Genomic DNA, 26902 nt, shown 5'->3' with positions numbered 1-26902 from the left:
CTGCAATTCCTCCACTGTAATCTCCTGATTCCAATCATTCCAATGTGTATGTATGGCAAGTGGATACCAGGCACTTCCCCACACGAACAGGAAAAAAAGACTATCAATAGTTCTGTTTTCTTTTTTTGCCAGTTTTTCCCCTTCCTCACACAAACACTTCCAGTAGGAGTCACTGACTAATGGACAAGCATGGGAATCCTGGTTGATTTACCCACCTCCCCTCCAAATAAGGCAATTGTACAATCCCCTATCACCACCCCAGCTGATAGCAGATAACCCAGCACAGACCAGAGATTGAACCTGCAACTTTCCTGGTTTGTATGGATCAGTTACTCATTAGATAAGTCAAACCGTCAGGGGAACTGTGTTAAATGGTTTAGAGCCTTTCACTTGCTCTGTGGAAGCTGGAATAGCCTCTCTGCTAATAGGATTTCTTGCATTCTTTTGATTGAGAGTAAGTAAAAGATAGGTTAGAATACTGAGTTCCAGCTTGGTCAACATCCTGCAGTTGGACAATCTGTGAATGGAGACCCAGAGGTAGATGAAACAGCAATTTAGCCAAGGGCCACAAGTGCAGTGGAGACTGCTTACAAATAGTCCCCAGGCTATATAGTGAGTGCCAATGTTCTAGCTGAAGAAAATCAGCTAAAATGGCTTTGTAGTGACACATAGCAGTGGAAGTACAATTTTTATTTCCATTGGAATTTCTCTACTTGGTATATCTTTTAATTAAGTTTATTTGTTTTCTTCACACAAGTGTTGAAAAACTTGTTTCTTGTTTCACTACTGTGTTCCTCAGGCATAATGGGCTTGTATGAGACTCACTGGGGTTGATTTTAACTATTCCCGCCAGGTGGCAAGAGGTCGGCAATTGGAAGGAAAATTGGGTGGGGTGTAAAACAGGTGGTTGACCCACTGCTGCCCATTTCCCACCCGGTGGGAACAGTTAAAATCGACCCCACTATAACCAATTCCTCTCTCCCCCCACCCCATCCAAACCGCAGCTTTATCTTAACCCGCCTGGCGGCAACAGGGTAGGTTCGGATCAGATGCCGGTTTTACATCCCGCTTAATTTTAAAATCAGCCAGGGTGGTAAACAGGCAGCCGACCCAAATCCACCTCGTTCCTGCCAGGTAGGTTAGGTTAAAATTACCCCCATAATTTCTGCAATTTATATATATTTTTCCAAATTTCTTCCTGTATCTCCTGAGCCGTTGATTTGTGCTGGGGTACCATTTCACAGGTGGTAACATCCCTCTGATTCCTTGCCCATTCTACATGTGTGAGTGTAGACAGCAAGTGTTGATAAGAACTTGCATTTATATAGCATCTTTCATGACCTCAGGAGGTCCCAAAGTGCTTTACAGCCAATGAAGTACTTTTGAAGGGTAGTCACTGTTGTAATGAAGGAAATGTGGCAGCCAATTTGTACACAGCAAGCTCCCACAAACAGCAATGAAATAATGACCTGTTTTAGTGATAGTGGTTGAGGGATAAATATTGGTCAGGACACCGGGGAGAACTCCCCTGCTCGTCTTCAAAAAATGACATAAGATCTTTTACATCCACCTGAGCAAGAAGACTTGGTTTAATGTCTCATCTGAAAGATAACACCTCCAACCTGCCTCCCTCAGTACTACACTGGGAGTGTCAGCCTAGATTATATGCTCAAGTCTCTGGAGTGGGGCTTAATCCCACAACCTTCTGATTCAGAGACAAGTGTGCTACCCACTGAGCTAAAGCTAGCACAGCTGATAGGCTATTTGACCATAGTGGGCATTACCCTCACCTGATAGCCACACATGTGCTTTCCCGCAGGAGGCTCATGTGATCAGAAGTGCAAACCTAAGTCTGATTTTTTTCCCCTTCCTAATGTGGATTAAATTACTCCTTCTTACCACGATTGCTGTTGACTTGTGTTTGATCTTCAGCGGTATAAGCAGCTGAATGTGTACATTGAGCAGTACTTCTATTGTAATGTTGTAGGGTAGGCTGCCAGCAAGTTTACAAAGTTGTTTTATCCACTTCAGGTAGTGATATTGTTTTTGCATATAATCTAAAAAAGGTGAAGAAACCATATGCTCAGTTTGGGGCTTTTCTGGTGTGTATAAATTCAGTAACACAAATGAACCATCAAAAAATGATCGTGTTAAAAATAATAGTTTAACAGAATCAATTCCCCTTTAAGAGTCTGGGTCCGTTTCCTTGAGTGACATACGCTGCTGTTACGTAACCCTAACAAGGAAGTAAGTGCGAAGCAGGGAGCGAGGCAACGAACTATCCGATCTGATCTCGACAAACTGGGAAGCCTTAGCTCACACCGCAGTCACCATGAGTAAGAAAGGTAAGGCCAGGCTTTTGTTTGGGCTAACGGTGTGGAATTATCACCGAGGAGAGGATGGCGGCGATGCTCGGGGCCTGCAGCAGCCGCAATTACAGAGATCCTGCGCAACCCAACCTAATAGCGACTCCTTGATTGATGGCTCTAAAGGGCAAACAGAAACCCTGTGCCGCCCAATCGTGAGAGAACTCCACCAATCCAGTTGGGACCAGCGCTATCGGTTAGGTTATATTCTAGACTTTAAATTGGGTGAACAGAAGAATTAGAGCCGTCCTCGCTAGAATAGGCCAACCCCGATTTACACGAACACTGCTTTTTAAAAATTGTTTTTATTTTTGTAATTGGTAGCTTATCTGACAGGAATGTCTGTACAACACTTGTTTTGAGCGAAATTCCTGGTTTTCCCCCGCTATACGGTTGTTGGGGTGCTTCCCAGTAATTCGCCCTGTTGCCAAGGCCAACCTACTTGGACACAGGGAGGGCCATCACAACCGATTCTGATGTCAACACACGCGCACTTGCCAGAAGGGGTCACTGGATAAATGATCAGTTGTGGGAACCCTGTCTTTTTTTTGTTCATACTTTTTTTTGGAATCCGTGCAGCTTTTAATAAACAATGGACCATGCTTGCAGCTTATAATTAGCCAATGATAGCACGCAAGTGCTCGCTGTTGTAGGCCCAGTGTATATAAAAAAGAAAAGAAATCTAATACCAAATCAAAGTAGCACTGACTAACTGACTGATTATTAACAAAATGTCAGATTAACAAGCTAGATTGTACTCAAGGTTTTACCCAGAGCTTCCTGTTTGATATACAGCCAGAATAGCCTTGGCCTGGTTTTAAGAGTTAGTTAATATCAGAAAAACTTTAAATAATTTAATGTTTAAAATGTTGGAAGTTGCAATGTGGTGTGTGTAGTTATGATGTACCCCTTGGGAATAACCACCTCAGCCTGCTGCTGGTGTTTTTAAAAAAAATCATTAGTGTCTACAAAGAAAGAACTTGTATTTATACGGTGCCTTTCACGATCTCAGGATGTCCTAAAGTGCTTTACAGCCAATGAAGTACTTTTTGAAGTGTAGTCACTGTTGTAATGTAGGAGCATATAGAGTGTTAGGTGATTTGTTGGTCATTTAATTCTGTAAATGCAGCCTTGAATACTGTCATACCAAGTGTTCAGCCCAAGAGTTAATGTGAGAATCTTTACATGTGGTGACATTGAGCTGGAGAACAGCTTTTTGATAATCTGCCCTGACATCATTTCACAGGGTACTTTGGCTCCACAGTGCTGCTCTGCTAGGTCAAATTCACTCCCCTGATTTTATTTTTTAAATTATTATTAATTCTTGGGATGTGGGTGTTGCTGGCAAGGATGGCATTTATTGCCCATCACTAGTTGCCTTTAAGAAGGTGGTGGTAGGCCACCTTCTTGAACCGCTGCAGTCCATGTGGTGAAGATGCTTTTACAATGCTATTAGGGAGTTCCAGGATTTTGACCCAGCGACGATGAAGGAATGGTGATATATTTCCAAGTCAGGATGGTGTGTGACTTGGAGGGGATGGTGTTCCCATGCACCTGATGCCCTTGTCCTTTTAAGTGGTAGAGGTTATGGGCTTGGGAGATGCTTCCGAAGAAGTTTTGGTGAGTTTCTGCAGTGCATTCTATGGATAGTACACGCTGCAGCCACGGTACGCCGGTGGATGAGGTGCCGATCAAGCGAACTGCTTTGTCCTGGATGGTGTCGAGCTTCTTGAGTGTTGTTGCAGCTGCACCCATCCAGGCAAGTGGAGAGTATTCCATCACACACCTGACTTGTACCTTGTAGATGATGGAGAGGCTCTAGGGAGTCAGGAGTAAACCCACTCACAGCAGAATACCCAGCTTCTGACCTGCTCTTGTAGCCACAACATTTATGTTGTGTATTTAGTCAATAGTGACCCCCCCCCCCCCCCGCCCGAGGATATTGTTGGTAGGGGACTCAGCGATGGTAATGCCGTTGAATGTCATGGGGAGGTGGTTAGACACTCTCTCTCTCTTGTTGGAGATGGTCATTGCCTGGCACTTGTGTGGCACGAATGTTACTTTCCACTTATCAGCCCAAGCCTGGATGTTGTCCAGATCTTGCTGCATGTGGGCACGGACTGCTTCATTATCTGAGGAATTGCCAATGGAACTGAACACACTGCAATCATCAGTGAACAGCCCCATTTCTGACCTTATGATGGAGGAAAGGTCATTGATGAAGCAGCTGAAGATGGTTGGGCCAAGGGCACTGCCCTGAGTAACTCCTGCAGCAATGTCCTGGGGCTGAGATGATTGGCCTCCCATGACCACAACCATCTTCCTTTGTGCCAGGTATGATTCCAGCCACGGGAGAGTTTTCCTCCTGATTCCCATTGATGTCAGTTTTACTGGGTCTCCTTGGTGCCACACTCGATTGAATGCTGCCTTGATGTCAATGGCATTCACTCTCACCTCATCTCTGGAATTCACTCTTTTGTCAATGTTTAGACCAAGGCTGTAATGAGGTCTGGAACCGAGTTGTCCTGTCGGAACCCGAACTGAGCATTGGTGAGCAGGTTATTGGTGAGTAAGTGCCACTTGAAAGCACTCCTTCCATCACTTTGCGAAGTATTGGATTTGTCTTTTCTTCTGGCCAATTTTCCACATTGTATTCAACATTGTATTCTCTGTGTTAGCTTCCAACTTTTACATTTTTTTTGCTGATTTTTAAATGTCTTGCCTACTCTGATTCAAACCTACTACTTTGGTGCAACAAGTTATGTCATGAGCAGTGTAATGTAGGTTTGCACCTATGGTTCTTCAACTGCTGAGTTCCTGCTCTCAGCAATGCCATCCGGATGATTGCAAATTAGAGGTCAGTTATTTCCCAACAGGGAAAGAATGCCACCATACCCTGCCATGACAACATCTTTCTGTAGCCAGTTACAAAGCCAAATTAGCAGAGATTTGGGACAAGTCAATCTGACTGCCCTCTGAGTCAGGGTATGTCACAAGGAGACAAAAACAAAATGTTGTTTTGTGCCACAACACCCATAGGATTTACTAATCTCAGGGAGGTGAGGAGTTTCATTGTTTTGAGCTCCTAGAAATAATGAGTTAGTGTAGGAGATGAAACTTAATTTGAACACAGGGGGGGACACAGGATGGAGGAAGAGATGTAAGAAGGTATTTTTGGCATTTTGGAAGAACAAGTGGGAACAATGGCCATGGTAGTATAGACAAACTAGATGACAAGAGAGACAGGAGTGTTTGGAAACTAAAGATGAAGGAAGAATCAGCTTTCAGGTAGCGAGCTTTTTCTGCGTTCTATGAGCAAGGGGCTAGAAGAGCCTGCTGAAATATGGCTACAGTATTCAAGTCTTGATTGGACTTGGGCTTAAGAGTTGTTGAGGAGAAAGGGAGTGTGGCACAAAAGGAAATTGGAACTTTTTAAAAACAACTTTAGTCATGGAGGAAATGTGAGTGGATTGGATTCGCAAACTATCTTTTTGGATTTGTGACCTGGGTTTCAATCCAGCCCAGATGGCTAGGATAAAAGTTTGCTCTTTGTACTGTTTTATGATTCCTTTGTGAAACATGTTTGTGTAGATTCAACCCAGTTCCTAGTGTCTGTCCACAGCACAGAACTGCCCCCTATTTGCCATAAATTGATTCTAAAATATGCCAGTCTCGTTTGGGCTTTATGGATGACTGGTCTGAGAAATAGAAATTTCGCACTGGTACTGTTTTGAGGCTGGGGGGGAGATTTCCTTTGTGTCCTGCATGTAGCAAAATGGTGAACTGGATCTTTACAAACGGGTTGGTTTCGTCACAAAGGAAATCTTCCCCATTGTTGGGATAGAGTGGAGGGAGCTTTCCTCTGCGCCTTGCAATACGTTATACTTGATCTGGGAATACTATACACTGGTTAAAAATGTTACATTTTCCATTCATCAGCTATCCATTTTGTTTTTCTGCACCAGACAGTAAGCATACAGCCTCCACCCAGTGGCCATGGCTTATAGTTTCACTTTCCTGTGTTTTGAGCTCACAGGATAGCAGTTTCCAGGAAATCGTTTTTTTTTAAACTGAGGAAATGCAGACCGATGGGTCAAGGGCAATAGTACAGGACACCCGCAAGATTAAAAAGAGAGAAGGCGAGATAAACAAAGAGAGGTATAAGAAGCCATAGCTATGTTTTATTTCCACAAAAGTTTTAATTCTTAAGCACCAGAATTCACGCAAAAACATTAAAATTTTTTAAAAAGGACAATTTCTCTGCCAGCAAAATAGGTTATCCAGGTCTGTTTTAATAAAATTGAATCTGGTTAGATGTCCTCTTACTAATTAAAAAATTGCAAAGCTTTTCTCCTTCGAGTCAAATCACACTGTAGCAGAGTAGTTCCAGAAAACAGACTTTGCCCTTTTATAGTTTGAACTATGTAGTCGACGACATTGAAGAAAACGAAGCTTTAGTCCCATCAATGTGCAGTAAAGTCGGACGTCATGATTCGCACCGTATAACTAGAATGTTTGGTAAGTGTTCATTGGCTGCATTTGAATGCGGCCCTGCTGCAGGAGAGCTCACATTGACTAAAAGGGCTGCTCCCAGTGCTGTAGAGGACACGTGATGGAAAATAAGTGGAGCACCAGACCGGCGGAAACCTCGGACAAACGGCAGGAAAGGCTGTTTGAATTTCAAAGCAGCGAGTGAGTCTAACTGTTGCCCGTATCTAGGCGTTTACGTGAATATCCACCTGTCAGGCAGTCGAATGGGACTGGTGGGAAATACTCCATTAATGTCTGATTTCATGTACTAAATTTTCCTCACATTACTGAAATGTTGATGTTTTGAGATGCGTTTGAAGTACTAGTGAGATTATTTTACAGTAATCCAGTAAAATCTGCTGTATTTACCTATGCTTTCTAATTTTATTTAATAAACGTGATTCGTACTTTTGTCAGTGTTATTTATCCAACTATTGAAGAGAATCAGAGATTGCAAGGATGCTCATGCTATATTCAGCAACCTTTGGCTTCTGCTGTATTCCTTGAGCTTATAAGGGATACAATATAAGGGATTTACTGTTCATCCCACATTGTGCATAAGATCACATTTCGCTTTGTAGCAAGTATGGGCTTGCTTGTAGAAGTGATTCTTTACTCTGGGCAGAAGAAAGAATATCTGGAGGGCACCTGAATCTTAACAAATCCTGTATGGAAGGATACATCACCAAAAGATGGCAGCCCAAATAACTTGAAGCATATTGTTTCATCTTGAATTCACTATGTGTCATTTCATATCTTTCACACACATAGCAAAGAGTATTGGGTCAAGAGAACATGGTGCTTAAAAGGTGTCGTTACTGCAAAGCCCACTAGTGGTGTTGGCGCTCTAGCAGAAATAATGGTAGGAATGTTGCTAGTGTGTAGTCAATCTCTACAGGTCAAAGTGATTGGCATTGGGCAGAAAGGCTGGATTCCTCTTTTTTTCTTTCTTTCACATTCAACCTGACTAGGAAGGTAATAAGAAAGGATTGTGGTATATCTTTAGCCACGTGACACATGTTTGCTAGGTGTACCCATGCCCATGTTTTTAGTTGGTCACAGGTGTGAAACTAGCATGCTGTGAGATTTTCCCTTTCATACAGAAAATCATTTTGTCTTTCTGTACAAATAGACCAATAATGACATTTCTGTAAACAATTTTACAACACCAAGTTATAGTCCAGCAATTTTATTTTAAATTCACAAGCTTTCGGAGGCTTCCTCCTTCGTCAGGTGAACGATGTGAAAATGAAATCCTCGAAATGAAATCGCATTTATAATTCACAGAACAATGCTTGGTGATTACAGACAGTTTTTTCAACTGCCCGTTGCCAAGGCAATCAGTGTGCAGACAGACAGGTGTTACCTGCCAGGTCTCAGAATATACAAATCACCAAAAAAAAACAACAAACAAAAAAAAACAGAGATAGAGAGGTAGAAACATAGAAAAGACAGCAACTGACCCGTTATATTAAAAACAGATAACATTTGTTCGCTGGTGGGGTAACGTGTAGCGTGACATGAACCCAAGATCCCGGTTGAGGCCGTCCTCATGGGTGCGGAACTTGGCTATCAATTTCTGCTCGACGATTTTGCGTTGTCGTGTGTCTCGAAGGCCGCCTTGGAGAACGCTTACCCGAAGGTCGGTGGCTGAATGTCCATGACTGCTGAAGTGTTCCCCGACAGGAGGGTTCCCTCCCAGTCGGGGAACACTTCAGCAGTCATGGACATTCAGCCACCGACCTTCGGGTAAGCGTTCTCCAAGGCGGCCTTCGAGACACACGACAACGCAAAATCGTCGAGCAGAAATTGATAGCCAAGTTCCGCACCCATGAGGACGGCCTCAACCGGGATCTTGGGTTCATGTCACGCTACACGTTACCCCACCAGCGAACAAATGTTATCTGTTTTTAATATAACGGGTCAGTTGCTGTCTTTTCTATGTTTCTACCTCTCTATCTCTTTTTTTTTTGTTTGTTGTTTTTTTTTGGTGATTTGTATATTCTGAGACCTGGCAGGTAACACCTGTCTGTCTGCACACTGATTGCCTTGGCAACGGGCAGTTGAAAAAACTGTCTGTAATCACCAAGCATTGTTCTGTGAATTATAAATGCGATTTCATTTCGAGGATTTCATTTTCACATCGTTCACCTGACGAAGGAGGAAGCCTCCGAAAGCTTGTGAATTTAAAATAAAATTGCTGGACTATAACTTGGTGTTGTAAAATTGTTTACAATTGTCAACCCCAGTCCATCACCGGCATCTCCACATCATGACATTTCTGTAGTAAGACTGTTGAGCAATGTGGATGCTAGATTGAATGCAGGGCATGATTAGATTTAAATTTAAAATGATGGCCTTCAAAGGTTTCTTCAGCAAAACAAGGTTTTCTGATGGTTTTTCTCTAAAACTTAAATGAAAGTGGTGATTTTTTTCTTGACTTATAATAGTTTTCTACCACAGCGATGTCATTGTTAAATCAAATGACATTTAGATCATTGGAACAGGAGTAGGTTATTTAGCCCCTCGAGCCTGTTCCGCCATTCAGTGAGATCATGGCTCATCTGTGACCTAACTCCATATCCCTTAATACCTTTGGTTAACAAAAATCTATCAAGCTCAGATTTAAAATTAACAACTGAACTGCCGTTTGCAGAAGAGAGTTCCAAACTTCTACCACCCTTTGCGTGGAGAAGTGTTTCCTAACTTCACTCCTGAAAGTCCTGGCTCTAATTTTTAGGCTGTGTCCCCTAGTCCGAGACTCCCCAACCAGCGGAAATAGGATAGATAGAGAGAAACTATCAGTTCTCCTTAATATCTTGAAAACATCGATCAAATCACCCCTTAATCTTCTAAATTTCAGGGAATACAACCCTAGTTTGTGTAATCTCTCCTCATAATTTAACCCTTGGAGTCCAGGTATCATTCTAGTACATCTACGCTGCATTCCCTCCAAGGCCAGTATATCCTTCATAAGGTTCAATGCCCAGAACTGAACACAGTACTCCAGGTGTGGTCTAACCAGGGCTTTGTATAGCTGTAGCATAACTTTGACCCCCTTGGATTCTAGCCCTCTAGATATAAAGGCCAGCATTCCATTAGCCTTTTTGATTATTGTCTGTACCTGAGCGTGGCATTTTAATGATCTATGTATATGGACCTCTAAGTCTCTTTGGACCTCCACTGTTTCCAGCTTTTCACCATTTAGGAAGTACTCTGATCTATCCTTTAAGGTCCAAAGTGGATGACCTCACACTTGCCTACATTGAAATCCATTTGCAACAGTTAGATCACCTAAAATGTTTTTGTAAGTTGATCAAGATTTGACATTTCTTTTTTAATATACAATGATCCAGTTTCACAGTTATTTCCCTCCATTAAATGGGCCTCCATGGTTTTCTGAATTTTTCTGTAGTCTCCTCTCGTCAGAAATTCAGCTATTTTTGTATTTCTCTGGGTTTCCTACTATTGTGTTTTTCCTTTCAGCCGGCAGGCTGACATGGACTTCTTCCACAGCTGCTGATATGCCACTTTACGATCAGTCAGTGCCACGCCTTATGAGATACAACTGATTGTGCCATTTGTAATTTTTGCTGTTTTTAAAAAAAAAACACATCTGCCTGCTTATCAAGAGAGTAAATGTCCCCACTGTATACGACTTAATTTCTCAGATGTAGGCTTTTCCTCATACCAACAACAAATAAATCGAATGGGCAAGGGTTGAGAAATCATCAGCTTAGTATTGCTTTTTAAATGTAGAATCATGGTGTTTGGAACTGAATGTCTTTTATGTGTGTATTTTTTCCTCTTATCATTTTCTTTTAGGAGCGTATCCTCAGCAACAAGGTTATCCTACACAGCAGCCAACTATGGCTCCGCCACACTATTTGCCCACTGTTCAAGTTCCTCAGGCACCACCTTACACCGAAGCTCCTCCATCTTATGCAGAGGTGAGTGACCGAGTTTGCATCAACTTTTACATGGATCATGGAGTAAGGCACTTTGTAATGGCTTTTACAGGTCATTCCACTGTATATGGTGTGTGCTACCTTTAATCAATAATAGTGAAATGCATTATAGTTCAGAAACTTAACTACTGTTCTCCCAGCTAGGAGAAAACCAGGAGACTGGGGCGAGGGAGTGGAGAGGTGGGGCTTGACTGCAGAGTAAAATTGGGCTGGGGTTTGTGGGGGGGAAGGGTGGGGGGAATGGTCAATGTGAGTGATAATGTGTTAATGGTCATATAATTAGCACAGATCAATTGGACCCGTAGGACACGAAGGACAGCAATGGGTGAAAGTGAGTGTGTGCTGTGCGTGCGTGCTTTATTTCACTGTGGTGACTGCTCCCAGCCCCAACCTCCTGAGTTGTCCCAGTCACCACACACGTTCCAATGCTGCCACACTCATGGGCAACATCCACTGTTTCGCCTCCTCTTCTCCCCTTGCTCCTATGCCTTGCACCTCACCTCATGAAGTACACCCATATGCCAGCTCCTCCCTATTCCAGCCACCCATATGTCTTTCCAGGCCCTAAAATACAATCGCACCAACTGATCCCAGATCCCAACACACTCTCACCCCATCCTCCTCAATAACTCCCAGGTTGAGTTGAGATTTCAGTATCTAGCATGTGTGCATTCTCCACCAAGTGGCAGGGGAGTGGGAGGTATGCTAGGTACCATTTTGTTTCCTCTTGTGTGACTTGCACCTTTTGAGTTGTAGAGGGAGGTGTAGTAGTTGCCAAACTTTTTGAAGTGTTGGTGGGGTTGTTGGACTGATACAGTTATTCTACTTCCAAAGTGCATCCCAGCTAATGAACTACTTTTGAAGTGTAATTATGTTATGTAGACAAATGTGGAAGCCAATATGTGCACATCAAGGTACTACAAACAGCAATGAAATGAATGGCCAGTTAATCTGTTGAGATAAATATTGGCCAAGACACAGGGAGAACTTCCCTGCTTTTCGACTAGCGATATGGAATTTTTTTTTAATTCGTTCGTGGGATGTGGGCATCGCTGACGAGGCCAGCATTTTTTGGCCATCCCTAATTGCCCTTGAGAAGGTGGTGGTGAGCCGCCGCCTTGAACCGCTGCAGTCCGTGTGGTGAAGGTTCTCCCACAGTGCTGTTAGAAAGGGAGTTCCAGGATTTTGACCCAGCGACGATGAAGGAACGGCGATATATTTCCAAGTCGGGATGGTGTGTGACTTGGAGGGGAACGTGCAGGTGGTGGTGTTCCCATGTGCCTGCTGCCCTTGTCCTTCTAGATGGTAGAGGTCGCGGGTTTGGGAGGTGCTGTCGAAGAAGCCTTGGCGAGTTGCTGCAGTGCATCCTGTGGATGGTACACACTGCAGAGACGGTGCGCCGGTGGTGAAGGGAGTGAATGTTTAGGGTGGTGGATGGGGTGGCAATCAAGTGGGCTGCTTTTGTCCTGGATGGTGTCGAGCACCTTGAGTGTTGTTGGAGCTGCACTCATCCAGGCAAGTGGAGAGCATTCTATCACACTCCTGACTTGTGCCTTGTAAATGGTGGAAAGGCTTTGGGGAGTCAGGAGGTGAGTTACTCGCTGCAGAACACCCAGCCTCTGACCTGCTCTTGTAGCTACAGTATTTATATGGCTGGTCCAGTTAAGTTTCTGGTCAATGGTGACCCCCAGGATGTTGATGGTGGGGAATTCGGCAATGGTAATGTCGTTGAATGTCAAGGGGAGGTGGTTAGACTCTCTCTTGTTGGAGATGGTCATTGCCTGGCACTTGTCTGGCGTGAATGTTACTTGCTACTTATGAGCCCAAGCCTGGATGTTGTCCAGGTCTTGCTGCATTCGGGCACGGACTGCTTCATTATCTGAGGGGTTGCGAATAGAACTGAACACTGTGCAATCATCAGCGAACATCCCCATTTCTGACCTTATGATGGAGGGAAGGTCATTGATGAAGCAGCTGAAGATGGTTGAGCCTAGGACACTGCCCTGAGGAACTCATGCAGCGATGTCCTGGGGCTGAGATGATTGGCCTCCAACAACCACCTACCATCTTCCTTTGTGCTAGGTATGACTCCAGCCACTGGAGAGTTTACCCCCGATTCCCATTGACTTCAATTTTACTAGGGCTCCTTGGTGCCACACTTGGTCAAATGCTGCCTTGAAGTCAAGGACAGTCACTCTCACCTCACCTCTGGAATTCAGCTCTTTTGTCCATGTTTGGACCAGGGCTGTAATGAGGTCTGGAGCCGAGTGGTCCTGGCGGAACCCAAACTGAGCATCGGTGAGCATGTTATTGGTGAGTAAGTGCCGCTTGATAGCACTGTCGACGACACCTTCCATCACTTTGCTGATGATTGAGAGTAGACTGATGGGGCGGTAATTGGCCGGATTGAATTTGTCCTGCTTTTTGTGGACAGGACCTACCTGGGCAATTTTCCACATTGTCGAGTAGATGCCAGTGTTGTAGCTGTGCTGGAACAGTCTGGCTAGAGGCGCAGCTAGTTCTGGAGCACAAGTCTTCAGTACTGCAGCCGGGATGTTGTCAGGGCCCATAGCCTTTGCTGTATCCAGTGCACCCAGCCATTTCTTGATATCACATGGAGTGAATTGAATTGGCTGAAGACTGGCTTCTGTGATGGTGAGGATATCAGGAGGAAGCCGAGATGGATCATCCACTCGGCACTTCTGGCTGAAGATGGTTGCAAACGCTTCAGCCTTGTCTTTTGCACTCACGTGCTGGACTCCACCATCATTGAGGATGGGGATGTTTGCAGAGCCTCCTCCTCCCGTTAGTTGTTTACTTGTCCACCACCATTCACGACTGGATGTGGCAGGACTGCAGAGCTTTGATCTGATCCGTTGGTTGTGGAATCGCTTAGCTCTGTCTATAGCATGTTGCTTCCGCTGTTTAGCATGCATGTTGTCCTGAGTTGTAGCTTCACCAGGTTGGCACCTCATTTTTAGGTACTCCTGGCATGCTCTTCTACACTCCTTATTGAACCAGGGTTGATCCCCTGGCTTGTTGGTAATGGTAGAGTGAGGAATATGCTGGGCCATGAGGTTATAGATTGTGTTGGAATACAATTCTGCTGCTGCTGATGGCCCACAGCGCCTCATGGATGCCTAGTTTTGAGCTGCTGGATCTGTTCTGAATCTATCCCATTTAGCACGGTGGTAGTGCCACACAACACGTTAGATGGTGTCCTCAGTGCGAAGATGGGACTTCGTCTCCACGAGGACTGTGCGGTGGTCACTCCTACCATCGCTGTCATGGACAGATGCATCTGCGACAGATAGATTGGTGAGGATGAGGTCAAGTAGGTTATCTTTTACATCCACGTGAGCGGCAGACAGAGCCTTCGTTTAACATCTCATCTGAAAGTCGCCAGTACTGGCTCAGAAGTGTGCTCAAGTCTCTGGATTGAACCAACAACCTTCTGACTCAGGCAAGAGTGCTACCACTGAGTCAAGCTGATCAGTACCTTTTCAGTGCTCGCTAATTAGTGGCTCTTGTGATGGATTCCAGTTCTCCCTGCTTGATGCTCCAGATCCCTCTGAGCTGAAAGAGCCTTGCAGTTTTTTCGCTGAGGTTTAGGTCATTATTGTCCTGAGAGTACTGCTTTGGCACTTTTCCATAACAATTCTAGGAACTCTCAATTTCCAAGATGAATTGGGCTAGCCGGGTGCATACGTTGTTTAAGAATTTGTGCTTACCTAGGAGGGAGGGGTGATAAATTGTCCAGTATTCACTAGAAGGTAATAAAACTTTGTTCAGAGTACAGTTATAGCACAGATAGGACACCTTTAGGTTCGTGACAAGCGAGCTTGTTTCAGGAAGTACTCCAAGTTGGAGTATAACTTGTGCAGGTTGAAGTAGAAGGTAAACCCATTCCCTTTGGGTGCAAGACATGCCATATATCTACAAGGCCTAGGTTACTGCATTACACCTGGCCTCTTGGAGTGACCTATGTCAACAGGCAGTTTATTTATTAGTGGGGATAGGGTACCATTCAGGTTGCCCTTCCACCCCCAGCATGGTCATTATGCCCTCCATATGGGGGAAGCACAAATGCTGGGAAGGCCATTGTGGAAAATGTAGGGGCACCTTTGTTTGGCATAGACATTGTGCATTTTAGTACCCTTGTTGATCTGTCTGGGTGTTTCTGCAGAAGCAAGTACACAGTCGCTCCTGTGCTTTTGATCTATCCAGTTATGGGATAGCTTGATGTGTTCTGTGGGGGGACGGTGATTTCTTGAAGAAAGGCTACATCTGCTTGTTTATCCTTAAAGTAGATTGGGATTTTCTCTCTTTTTAATTGGGTGTTTGAGCCCCCTGATGTTCAAAGATATTGTTTTGATATCAGCCATATTAGGAGAAAATTTTACATGGGACAGTATGGTCATGCCATGTGCTTTTGTCTGTTGCTCTGTGAGCTAGCCCTTCTGCATATAATGGGAGGTGTGCTCTTGGTCAAAGATGTTGGAGGTGAATGGTTCAATTCCTGATTTGTCCCTGCCATGTCTCTCCATTCTGCAAATTAGTACCCCTGTTGATCTGTCTGGGTGTTTCTGCAGAAGCAAGTACATGTTTATACCTCTCAAAATATGGGTTTGTCTAGACCTCTTTTATGAGGTTGTTGCTTGGTTGGGGTGAGGTGGATGTCCTCTACATGTTGTGATGATGCCCTTGTGTTGGAGGGAAGACCTGGCAGTTTTGGGGGCGTTTTAAAGTGTGTTGGGAGTCCTCTGTCAATATTTTTAGCTTGGTGTGGTACAGCATTCTACCTTCGATGATTTGGATCCAGAAGGTTGTGTTGATGTTCTCGAAGGCCTTGCACCTTTTTGTAGTAGCTCTGGGTCTATGAAAATAAGATGCAACAACTGTGTAAGTGCAATCCTTTCTTGGCTATGGCATAGCCGATGTTTCTTTGGATTGGAAACTGTGGACTCGCAGTATAAGTGCATTGGGGCAATTTGAAACGATGGCCATGGCGAATGTTCTTCGGTCAATTCTGTTGTTGAGATCCAGCAGAATACAGAATGTTCTGGATAAAGAGATTGGTTTTGTTCCCTGGTCCTTTGGAATTCCACAAGTACAAATGTTGTTGCAAAACCCTCAATTGTTGAGGTTGTCTATTATTTGTAGCTACCTCCTGGTTTCTGGTATCACACTTGTGCACTTAGTTCTAATAGGTTTTTGTCACGTACACTGAAATGAACCTCTAGCTTATCTAAGTGGTGCTCAGCCTGAGTGTGGCGAATTTATTGAGTTGATGGCATTTATGACCATATTGTTGAGCTTGCTGATCTTGGCTTGTAGATATACACGGTTCACTGGGCCCTGTTTAGGGCCCGTCCCACGTCTGCAGTGGCAACATGACCTGCAGTTCTCGGCATTGGGTGCATAGAGGGGTGTGGGTTTCTGGTAGCCTAGGAGGTCTCTGGGTTTGGCAGAACCACATTCGTGTTGGCTGTTTACATGTGTCCCAGGTGACTTGCCTGCTGACTGTGAGCATTATCATGTGATGCACTTTGGAGGACTGCTGTCCTCTCAGTTGAGTGACTCTTGCTTGTGGGAAGGGGTTTGTTAAACCCTGTGTCTTAATTTTCTTGGTGCCATGGGGATCCTGTATTTGCTGGGAGTTGTGGATATTGAGGGGGGGGGGCGGGGGGAAAAGAGATTTGGAGATGCCATTGTTTTATTTGGTGAAGGGGGGAGCTACCTGTATGAGGAGTAGTTGGGACTTGCTGCAGACTGGAAGTAGGGGCAGCCCAAGCTGTTCCATAGCCAGGTAAAATGCTGAACTGGCAGAGTTAATCTCTGGGGCTGAAGATTGCTGGGTTTCATTGTTGGAAGCAGAGGACTTTTTACCAGCAGGCTGACTGGGACAAGTGGAGAGGAGGGGCTGAGCCCATGTCACCTGGTCCTGATGGCATTCTTTCAAACAATGCTGTGTGCTGATTCCATCAGCTGATGAAGTGCAGATTTTCTTTCTTCTCCAGGGCAGTGGGGGTGGGGAAGGACTTTTGGGCTATGACTTTCTATTTGAGAATAGGTTCATTGAATCTTTGCCCCCTCCCTCCTGCCCTGCCCTGCCCAATTTTTATAACTGATGCATTTCAGGGGAAGCTAGATAAGTCCACAGGGGAGAAAAGAATAGAAGGTTATACAGATCGGGTTAGATGAAGTAAGGTGGGAGGAGGCGTGTGTGGAGCATAAACACCGACGTAGACCAGTTGGGCCAAATGGCCTGTTTCTGTGGTGTAAATTCTATGTAATGTTGCATGATGTAAAAGAAATTAAAGTACCCTAGCATTTTCACTACTCAATTTAAGGTATTAATTTTTGGATATAATTTCAAGTCTCTTCTCTTTTCCAATCTGTATGTAATTTATGTAGCAGTATTTTCACTGATTGGAATGTGCAGGCTGTGACTCCATTACTAGGGAACCGATGTTCCTCTCTGCTAAAAACAGAAAAGCATGTTTTTCTCTGATATTAACGAATCAGTCATAAATTGCAGGAACTTGTGGCTTTCAAATGTGGTTTGTGAGAATGTGATTTTGTTACTGATGATGAAAACATCACAGTGAATTGCAATGCACCTGCAATAATCCTTTAACGCTTCTGAAAGCACTCAACTACAACAAAAGTTCGATGACCCTGCTGGGGAGCCTGCAATTATTAGAGGAAATGTCTGAATGCTAATAGAGGAAAACGCTGATTTAAGAACAAGACCCTGCAGCTTCTGGTATGTATAGTAATGGAGTGACACAAGTGCATTTTGCGGGGAGAGGACAGCTTCTTAGCATGCAAAGAAAGCATCATATTATGCTGGTATGGCTTAATACTCTCTCCTCCACTGAGATCTAACATGAGATCCTGAAGAAGGTACCCGGCTTGAAGAGTGGCAAGGTAAGGCATGAATATTACTGTAAAATAGCAATGCAGGACATGTATAGGCATGAAGCATTGTAAAAGATGCAGTTGCAAAAATAAATGTAGAACGGTCCGAGAAACGTTAGCAAAGATGTAGCAAATCTTGCAAGTGAAAATAGCAGGCTTATACAAATTACATTGGGCTGACCAGCCTGTTTCTGCCAATCAGTCCATATCGGTGTTTATCCTCCACATGAGCAGTATCTTAATCCCATGTGCCAACCCTGTTCACATTTTCCTTTATCCATCCCTTTCCTTCAAACACCTGCCTAATCTATTAAATGTTGATATGGTCTCTCAATCACTAACTCCAGTTGTACATTCCACAGCCTCACAATTCTGTGTTTTAAAAAAAAATTGAATATGCTTTCTGGACACGTTGGCCCAGACACAGGAACACAGAGAGATGAGAAGGGATATTCAGTCTGAAGATTTAAAGGGGTTGCAACTTGCTGGCAAAATTTAAAGGTGTGACCACTCAGCAAGTGGCCTCATAGGTGGCAAAAATCCTTCCATCCTTTGGAAATTTAAAAAATATTTCTTAAAGGCTGTATGGTTGGAGGTGGGGAAGAAGCGGCAGACCGAAAGCAAGGGAAGGCTAACGCAACGTCGAGGCATGAAATGAAGCCTGTGCACAAGTGTCAGGGCAGCGCAGTGTCCCATCTCCTATTTGATAAAGTAGACGTGCTGCTGCATGAAGTGGGTGTGAGGAAGGTTTGCCCTCTTAACGTTCCAGGTCACCCTTCTTATAAGTGGGCAGTGCACTGTGCCTGGCAGGAGATGATGACCAGGCTCTCCATGCTCTGTACACTAATACAGGACCTGGGAACATGTGTGAAACAAAATGGTATTCAGTGAATACCACGCTCCGGAGTTCTGGGAACGCACAGCGCTAACGCTCCGGAGTTCTGGGAACGCACAGCGCTAACGCTCCGGAGTTCTGGGAACGCACAGCGCTAACGCTCCGGAGTTCTGGGAACGCACAGCGCTAACGCTCCGGAGTTCTGGGAACGCACAGCGCTAACGCTCCGGAGTTCTGGGAACGCTCAGCGCTAACGCTCCGGAGTTCTGGGAACGCTCAGCGCTAACGCTCCGGAGTTCTGGGAACGCTCAGCGCTAACGCTCCGGAGTTCTGGGAACGCTCAGCGCTAACGCTCCGGAGTTCTGGGAACGCTCAGCGCTAACGCTCCGGAGTTCTGGGAACGCACAGCGCTAACGCTCCGGAGTTCTGGGAACGCACAGCGCTAACGCTCCGGAGTTCTGGGAACGCACAGCGCTAACGCTCCGGAGTTCTGGGAACGCACAGCGCTAACGCTCCGGAGTTCTGGGAACGCACAGCGCTAACGCTCCGGAGTTCTGGGAACGCACAGCGCTAACGCTCCGGCGTTCTGGGAACGCACAGCGCTAACGCTCCGGAGTTCTGGGAACGCACAGCGCTAACGCTCCGGAGTTCTGGGAACGCACAGCGCTAACGCTCCGGAGTTCTGGGAACGCACAGCGCTAACGCTCCGGAGTTCTGGGAACGCACAGCGCTAACGCTCCGGAGTTCTGGGAACGCACAGCGCTAACGCTCCGGAGTTCTGGGAACGCTCAGCGCTAACGCTCCGGAGTTCTGGGAACGCACAGCGCTAACGCTCCGGAGTTCTGGGAACGCACAGCGCTAACGCTCCGGAGTTCTGGGAACGCTCAGCGCTAACGCTCCGGAGTTCTGGGAACGCTCAGCGCTAACGCTCCGGAGTTCTGGGAACGCTCAGCGCTAACGCTCCGGAGCTATGGGAACGCTCAGCGCTAACGCTGTCCAAGTGCTAATATTGGAGGTGATAATGTGCAGTGCTTACAGTAGAGGAGCCAGCACTGTGCTAATGCTAACACACTGGCCGTCGAAAGTATGAATCTAGTCTGCTGACTGGAACAGGGCGGCAAGGTTTCCTATTTCTCTTCTTTGAGGCGGGAGCTCTGCGGAAATGTGTTAAATTTGTTCCAACTGTCACTGCTCAATACGGGCACACTCCTGCCTTGAGAAACTATCTAAGGCAGAATTTGTAGCAAGGTGGACAGCACATCGTCCTGCCATCTTGTGCATTCCAGGCACAATCATCCATAGAGCCTTAACATGGCAACAATAACAACTTGCATTTATATAGCACCTTTTAATGTAGGAAACTGTCTCAAGGTGCTTCACAGAAGTGTAATCAGTTAAAAATGGACACCGAGCCAAAGAAAGAGATATTAGGATGGGTGACTTAAAAACTTGGTTAAAGACGTAGGTTTAAAGGAGCGTTTTAAAAGAGGAGAGAGAAGTAGTTACTTCCCTGGTTTAGGGCTGACCAAATGGACAAGCAGGTGAATGAAATAGCTATGAGGACTGGCCTGTTTGGCAAGCTAGACCCCATTCTATAGAGAGCTGCAGGGCATCAATTTGTCCCAGTTGTTGTGAACCTGGAGTCACGCATGGCACACTATCACTATGGTCTATAAAGGCTCCCACGAGACTCCCCTGTCTGCTGGAGGAGTGAGGCCTCCACATTGAGCAACCTCCCAACTCGCTTTGACTCTGAAAACACCAGGCCAACCCAGCAATTGACTTGTGGGCTCTTCTAATATGTGGCCCCATGAACGGACACTGCAAGATCATATGGGGAACTGTAGCCGTTTCTGAGGCTGAATTTGACAAATCTATAGCACTGCCTATTTTACATAATTTGAGCTGCAAGGTTGGTTTAGTGAGGGCGCATTTCATTCAACGAGAACGGGTAAGGGTGACGTCATTGGAAGTGAGGTTACTAGTGCAGCAGTAGCTTTTTAGCATGCACTGAGAGTGATGTCGTGGGGTGGCCCGTGCGCGCTCGCTCGGGCGTCGTGGGGTGGCCCGCGCGTGCTCGGGGACGTCACGGGTCGACCGAAAGCTGAAAGTACCCACACTGTCACTAAACACTCCCTTAAACTAAACACTGTGGGAGAGCTGTGGTGACTGATAGGGAATTGTGTGTAGGTCATGGATTGTTTGCAGGTTTATTGAGTAGAATTGGGGGAGTGGGGGATCGCCTTTTACATTACAAAGTGAATAGTGACACTATCCTAACTTCTGGATTATGTCCAGTCTGATGACCTCACTTGCGTTGGCCTTCCGAGAAATCCAGGTCTACCGCGGTGGGAGAGGGAAAACGTGATCCAGGTGGGGATTTGGGTCATGTTCTCTCTCTTTCCCTTTCACGTTCTCCCTCCCCTACCCCCGGGCGCCTGCTTACCCCTGGGCTCCATTGCGTCCATCGTGCTCTCTGGCCGTGCTTATGGTGAAAGGCAGCGAGGGTAAATGGGACTGCATTTGCTCTCTCCGTGCTCTGCTCGCCTCCGTTGGTGACCAGCAACACGCACGTGTGGCAAGAACGGCCCAGAGGCGTCCTGCACATGCGTGTCAGTGAAAACCTCAAAAACTGGAAGTTCTCATTCCCTGGCAATGTTCACTCTCTACTATTAAATGCACCCAACTCGCGTTTGTCCAGACCCAGCAGCGTCCTTGCCTCCCCACCCCACCCCACCCCACCCCACCAATGACCTAATCATGCCCCCCAGTTTGGAACCCGCTCCCCCATGACCTAATCGCACCCCCTCCCCTGATATCCTACTTTAAGATGTGAATTTGGTGGTGTACACGTTTCCTGTATGTTCCAGTTTGACCTAAGTCTGCTCCTGTCTCAATGATATATACCAAATTTATAGAAATTGATTATTAATTGTGTTAATTTCCTGAGGTCAGCAATGAGGGTGGCAGAGAATGGAAGACTGATAGAACAGTAAATTATCAAGATTATATAAAGAATTGTGGACAGTTGGAAATGAGAACTAAAATTGTAATTTACTGTGGGGGTTCAGATGACATCAGACCCAAGAGTGAAGCTTGAGTGGTTCAGGAACATCACCAGAATCTTAAGATCAAATTACAGCCTTATATTGTCCCATCTGTAATTACAGTACTCCATTATCACAATGAAAACTGTGCAGTTAAATTACAGCTTCAATTATATTGATTGATGACTCTGTTGGATGATACTGTCTGACATATAGAGGAACTAAAGGTCTAAAGCAGACTTCTAAGAGAATAAACAGAGGGAGGAACACAAATGCTGGAAATCTGAATTAAAAATAGAAAGTGCTGGAAGTACATAACAGATCCATCCGCATTTGAAAAGAGGGAAGACAAGTTTATGTTTTAGTTGTAGACCCTTCATAAGCACGTGAGTTTGGGCACATGAACTCGTGCTTATAAAAAAACCTCTGGCCAATTTCAGGATAAGCTCTAAGAAATTCCTCCCTAACTTCCCAAGGCAGTCAGACCTAAAATTTTAACTTGTTATTTCTCTCTACAAATGCTGATGGGCCTGCTGTGTGTTTCCAGGATTGTCTGTTTTTATTTCTGACAGCCTTAGACTGCATTGTACTGTAAACATTTTAGATTTACTGTAAAATGATAATTGAATTTGTTTGCATCCCAGCTTCACCAGCAGCCAAGATATGTCCAGGCTCCACTTAGCATGGGTGCTGGCTATCCAGGTGGTTTCTATGTGCCAGTCACAACCCAAATGCAAGTGGGTCCAGCTGGGGCAGGCATGCTCATAAGGTACTATGCAGTGCCACAAGTCGTCTCTCCATCCTCAACTGTCCTCATGGAAGGAGGGTATGATGCAGGTGCCAGGTTTGGGGCAGGAGCTGCTGCTAATATTCCAGTAAGTATTCAGAACAGCTGGCACTGTGTGCTACAGTATAACTTGTAACCATACCCAAATGTACTATCTATGATTATGATTATTAGTTTGATTGTGATCTTAAATTGAATGTATCTCAGATGGTTTTGTAAGTTTTCAGTTTGTGACACTGAAGCAACTGCAATAATAAAGCAACTGCATCATCTGAAATAGCTTTGTTACTGTAATAATCCTAAAATACAATAATGAACATTAATTGAAAAAAAAATACACTTCAATTCTGCTTTCCCCATTCTTTGTCTTATTTAAAAAAAACTTTTATATTTTTTCCTGTCTAACATACAAAAAAAATTCCAGAAGAGCCCATCAGGCCCGTGAATACTCAGTCGATCTGTTTTATGGCACAACTTTGTGCCCTACCCTCTCTAATCTCTAGTAATATTAACTCCTGGGGGAGGCAAGAAACTAATGGGGTTATAAAAAACCTCTGGCCAATTTCAGGATAAGTTCTGAGAAATTCCTCCTTAACTTCCTAAGGCAGTCAGTCATGTTCCAGGAAACTGTGGTTACTCATGATACACCAAATGGCCGCCTTCTGTGCCATAACTTTCTATGATTAGATATACTTAACTAACTTCCCCCTTCCCACCCCATATGTTCCAATGCCTTTAGCAACAGAGGGCTATATAGGACTGAAAATAACCATCTCCATCTGTCGGTCCCAAAGGTAGTCTTACCCCCACTTTACCTCTGATACCTTTCAATAGCCTCGTCTGCCAAATATTTATCCATCACCCTCTTAAAATTTATAATAGCCTCCATTTCCATTACCTCCCTGGGTAAGTTATTCCATGTTTACCACCCTCAGTGAAGAAGCTCTGACTTGAACTGTGTGCTCACTTCTTCTTGGCCTAGAGTTTATCTTAATATTTATCATTCTGGGATCCAGACTGCTGCACATTGTGCTAAAAGGCCTAGATCCCCCTCCTGTGTCATTTCCTGTACTTTTACTTAGTACTCCCACTGTTTGTTTCCTTTCCCCATGCTTTTAGTGTGTTAAAACACAGAATGGACTGCTGACATGAGTAAACTTGTTAGCAACCTACAGAACAGTAATGTTCCTAGATAAGTAAACTCCTCCGTGTTACGTGTACTTTTCATCCCGCACTGCCGCATTGTAGGATCAGTTTGACTCCCATTATATTTATAAGCCCTTTTACCTTGAAGGCCAGATCGTGGGACAGCAGCCTAAGTGCACTGTGCTCTTGTGTTTACATAGGCAGAGTGCAGCGGGTCTGAGAATCGACTGGTTGCAAACGTAATCCTGACAATTGTGCGTCTGGCTGACTGGCCAGTGCGCAGGTGCGAAGTACTGGTATCATGATGTTAGAGATGTGATGAGCCAGCCACATGGTCTGCATGCTGACATTATGATACTGCCGAACTAGATGAGCCGACTAATAACGCTGGTATCGAGCCTCTAATGGAGCCCGCAAGGTCAGCTCAAAAAAGTTGAAAGTTCTCACATTTGTATCTTTTGGGTTTCACTTTGTTTATAGTGACCAAGTCCAAATCAACCAAAAGCCACTTTTATATTGTTCAATGCCAGTGGCTCCCTTAGCACGGGTTTCTCATAGTCGATGATCACATTGACGTAAACCTCGTAGACTTTTTTTCTAGATTGGCAGCGAGGAAGACCCATTTTTAACCAGATCTTTGGAATTTCCTGGCAGCCACCAGCCTTACTTGGGTTAATAAAGTGGCATCACATACAAACAACTCAATTATCTCTTAAATGATTCATGACACAATATCATGACATCCCTACTATGAGGAAACACATTGGTCAAAGTGTCACCCTGTACGTGTGCAGAATATTGGGGCCCCTTAGGAAGACTGGCTGTCCTTTACAAAACTAAACACAAGTGAGTGGCTCAGTTGGCTTGCTGTCCCGAGACTTGGGCTGCCAGCTAGAAGCTGGGTTAAGTTCCTTCTCATCCTCTGCTCCCCCAACCAGTTAATTTACTTCCCATTTGCCACTGAAAACAAGGGACTTGCCTAGGTATGAATATTCTGGAGAGAGAAGTGAAAACCCGAATGTATGCTGGTTGAGTTGAAGGATGTGCTTGGGATATCTGCTTTTTATCACAAGATTCAGTTGTACCATACATGTTACTACCAAACAGTGTTGGTTAACCTTAAAGGCAACTTTATTTCTCTCCTTTCTGTTTTGATTTAGCCTCCTCCTCCAGGTTGTCCTCCCAATGCAGCTCAAATCGCAGCCATGCAGGGTGGCAATGTCATCGTGACCCAAAGAAAGGGCAGCTGGCTTTCCGGTGGCTCAGATGGTGGTTACACAATCTGGTAATCAGATGAAAGCCTGAACAAGAACATGCTATTGGAAGGAACCATTAACCTTTACAGTTTGTTTAGACAAATAATGGACGTATCTTGGTAACTAAGCCTCTTAGCATCTTTAAAAGCTTTTTCTTCGAGCATTGAGTTTAAAATTGTAGTGTACCTGTGCAGAAGGGATAAATGCTCATAAAACAAAGCTGAGTGAATTAAAAAAAATGTTTTGGTTTGTGCCTTTTAAGTTTCATCAGAATTTTTAAAAATAAAAGTAAATAATCAAGAAGTGACATCTGTTAATTAAGAGGATTAGAAATTAACATTTACCAACCAAATAACACTTCAGGATCACTGGCTGTTTGCTGTGTTTCTGACCCTTTTCAGTACTGATTTGTCCTTTTAAGCACAAAAGTGTGCGCATGTGTGTGCCGTGTAACCTCTGCACCAGTGATTTTTATGTATATTGCTGTTTAATATGAGAAATATATAAAGCCATAAGATGTTTTTCATTTTAGTTTTAAAAAATTGCAATTTTGGTGGATGCTAATTCAGTTCTCGAACGGTTAATTGTGCCAATTTGTGTGATCAGTGAAAGGGAAGTCTGAGCTTTTTCACTTGTTGCTATATGCACCTGAAACTTCTTGAGCTGTCTTTTTGCTCAAGTAGCTGTTTTCTTGTAAGGAGAGGCACTCATTTCTTTTCCACTGTGGCTATGTTCTGATGGATCACTTTGTGCTCTTTTGCTGTCTGATCTGTCCAGATCACCACAATTTATTAAAAACATTTAAAAAAAAATTCTATTCCACTGATTTGTTAATGCTTATGGCACAGTGCACGTGGCTGCAATCTCCAGTGTCTGGATCAGTACCTAAAATGGTTAGTTTGCAGACAATTAGCATAGGATGCAAGTAACCCTCTGCCTATCTCTTGGCTCTGTCTGGAAAGCGAATTTTAATTTTGTGCTTCAAACCTGAGGAGGGCAGTGTTGGCCAATAATTTCCAAGCTTCTGGAGTGAATTACTGATTTGTATTTGCTATCACAGAGTCAAAATGAAAATTCTGTTTAATTCTGAATGTTCAGTGGCCAACTTGTAGATGGGAAGTAGTGACCTTAGCAGAAAGACCATATCTTGTTGGGTAACCTTCCAATCCTCCTTACATTCGTCTGCTTGATGCTTCATAGGTCCTCTATGGTTAGATTTTTATTTCGGCAAAATTACGTTGCCCTCCAAGTTTCACCCCAGTTCACAAGAGGCTGATTGTATCTAACCTCAGCCTGTCATTTTGTATGGTCAGCTGAACATTGGAAATGGCAAGTTTCCTGTGTTACAGAAATGTAATCCCGAAGGATCAGACTGCTGGTACCCACGATGTAAATTGCATTGGATAAATGTATTAAAAAATGCACAACTTTAACATAGCATGGACTCTTGGTATTTAATATTCTGACATGAACAAGGCTATTTGGTTTAAAATGGTCACTGTTTTGGGCAGAAAGTGCAGTGCTATTTATTGGCAGCTGATGCACAGTGTATCATTACTTGGCTTCTTGTTGCACAATTAGTTCAAAGTTTTTTTTTAAGTTTCTTTTGTATTCTGTTCTGTATAGTCTGCCAGTTTTAGGTTTTCTGTCGTAGCTAATCTATTTAACACTTTTTTTCTTAAATACATGGTTTTGCCTGTCCTAACCAATTTGAATCTGTAAAAACCATCGAGGAGAGTGTCCTGTAACAGCAGACTTAGGACCCTTAATTACATTTTAAAACTGAACTGATAAACTGTAATTTTTGTTTCTTTTAATTAATGGGAAGTTCTGACATTCTGTGTTGGACTTTGTTACGAGAGCACATGCAACAGCAAATATTGAATTAGTCAACAGGAAGATTGTAAAATGCATCTAGTATCTTGCTTTTTTTTTTAAAAAAAAGCTATAGAATTGGCCTCAGTGCCTCTGAGCAGTGGACTGGAAAAGATTGACCAGGGTTCCCCACTCCTGATTTATTCTGCAACTTCCTGCTGGTGTGTG

The 26902-nt window shown here is 44.3% G+C and overlaps 1 protein-coding gene across 2 annotated transcripts; it reads left to right on the top strand.

Annotated features, from left to right (window-relative positions):
* Window positions 1-2210: 2210 nt before the first annotated feature.
* Window positions 2211-26296, top strand: dazap2 (DAZ associated protein 2). 2 transcript variants are annotated; one of them, XM_067976738.1, is made up of 5 exons: window positions 2211-2345; window positions 4857-4931; window positions 10722-10846; window positions 22315-22545; window positions 24764-26296. In XM_067976738.1, exons 1-5 carry the CDS (start codon window positions 2333-2335, stop codon window positions 24890-24892), a joined length of 573 nt encoding a protein of 190 aa, XP_067832839.1. In that variant the 5' UTR covers window positions 2211-2332; the 3' UTR covers window positions 24893-26296. The 2 variants fall into 2 exon arrangements, with proteins under 2 accessions (XP_067832839.1, XP_067832841.1); XM_067976740.1 differs by lacking the exon at window positions 4857-4931 and having other exon boundaries at window positions 2212-2345.
* Window positions 26297-26902: the final 606 nt, after the last annotated feature.

This window comes from Heptranchias perlo, chromosome X, assembly GCF_035084215.1.
Source record: "Heptranchias perlo isolate sHepPer1 chromosome X, sHepPer1.hap1, whole genome shotgun sequence".
Classification (NCBI taxonomy): Eukaryota; Metazoa; Chordata; class Chondrichthyes; order Hexanchiformes; family Hexanchidae; genus Heptranchias; species Heptranchias perlo.
The sequence above is the reverse complement of the archived record's forward strand: the minus strand, read 5'-3'. Positions and strand labels throughout refer to the sequence as shown.

Coding starts and splice junctions, on each gene's coding strand:
- dazap2 (XM_067976738.1), top strand. Junction 4,932..10,721: donor CATTGGTGAGCAGGTTATTG/GTGAGTAAGTGC, acceptor ATTTTCTTTTAG/GAGCGTATCCTCAGCAACAA. Junction 22,546..24,763: donor GAGCTGCTGCTAATATTCCA/GTAAGTATTCAG, acceptor GTTTTGATTTAG/CCTCCTCCTCCAGGTTGTCC.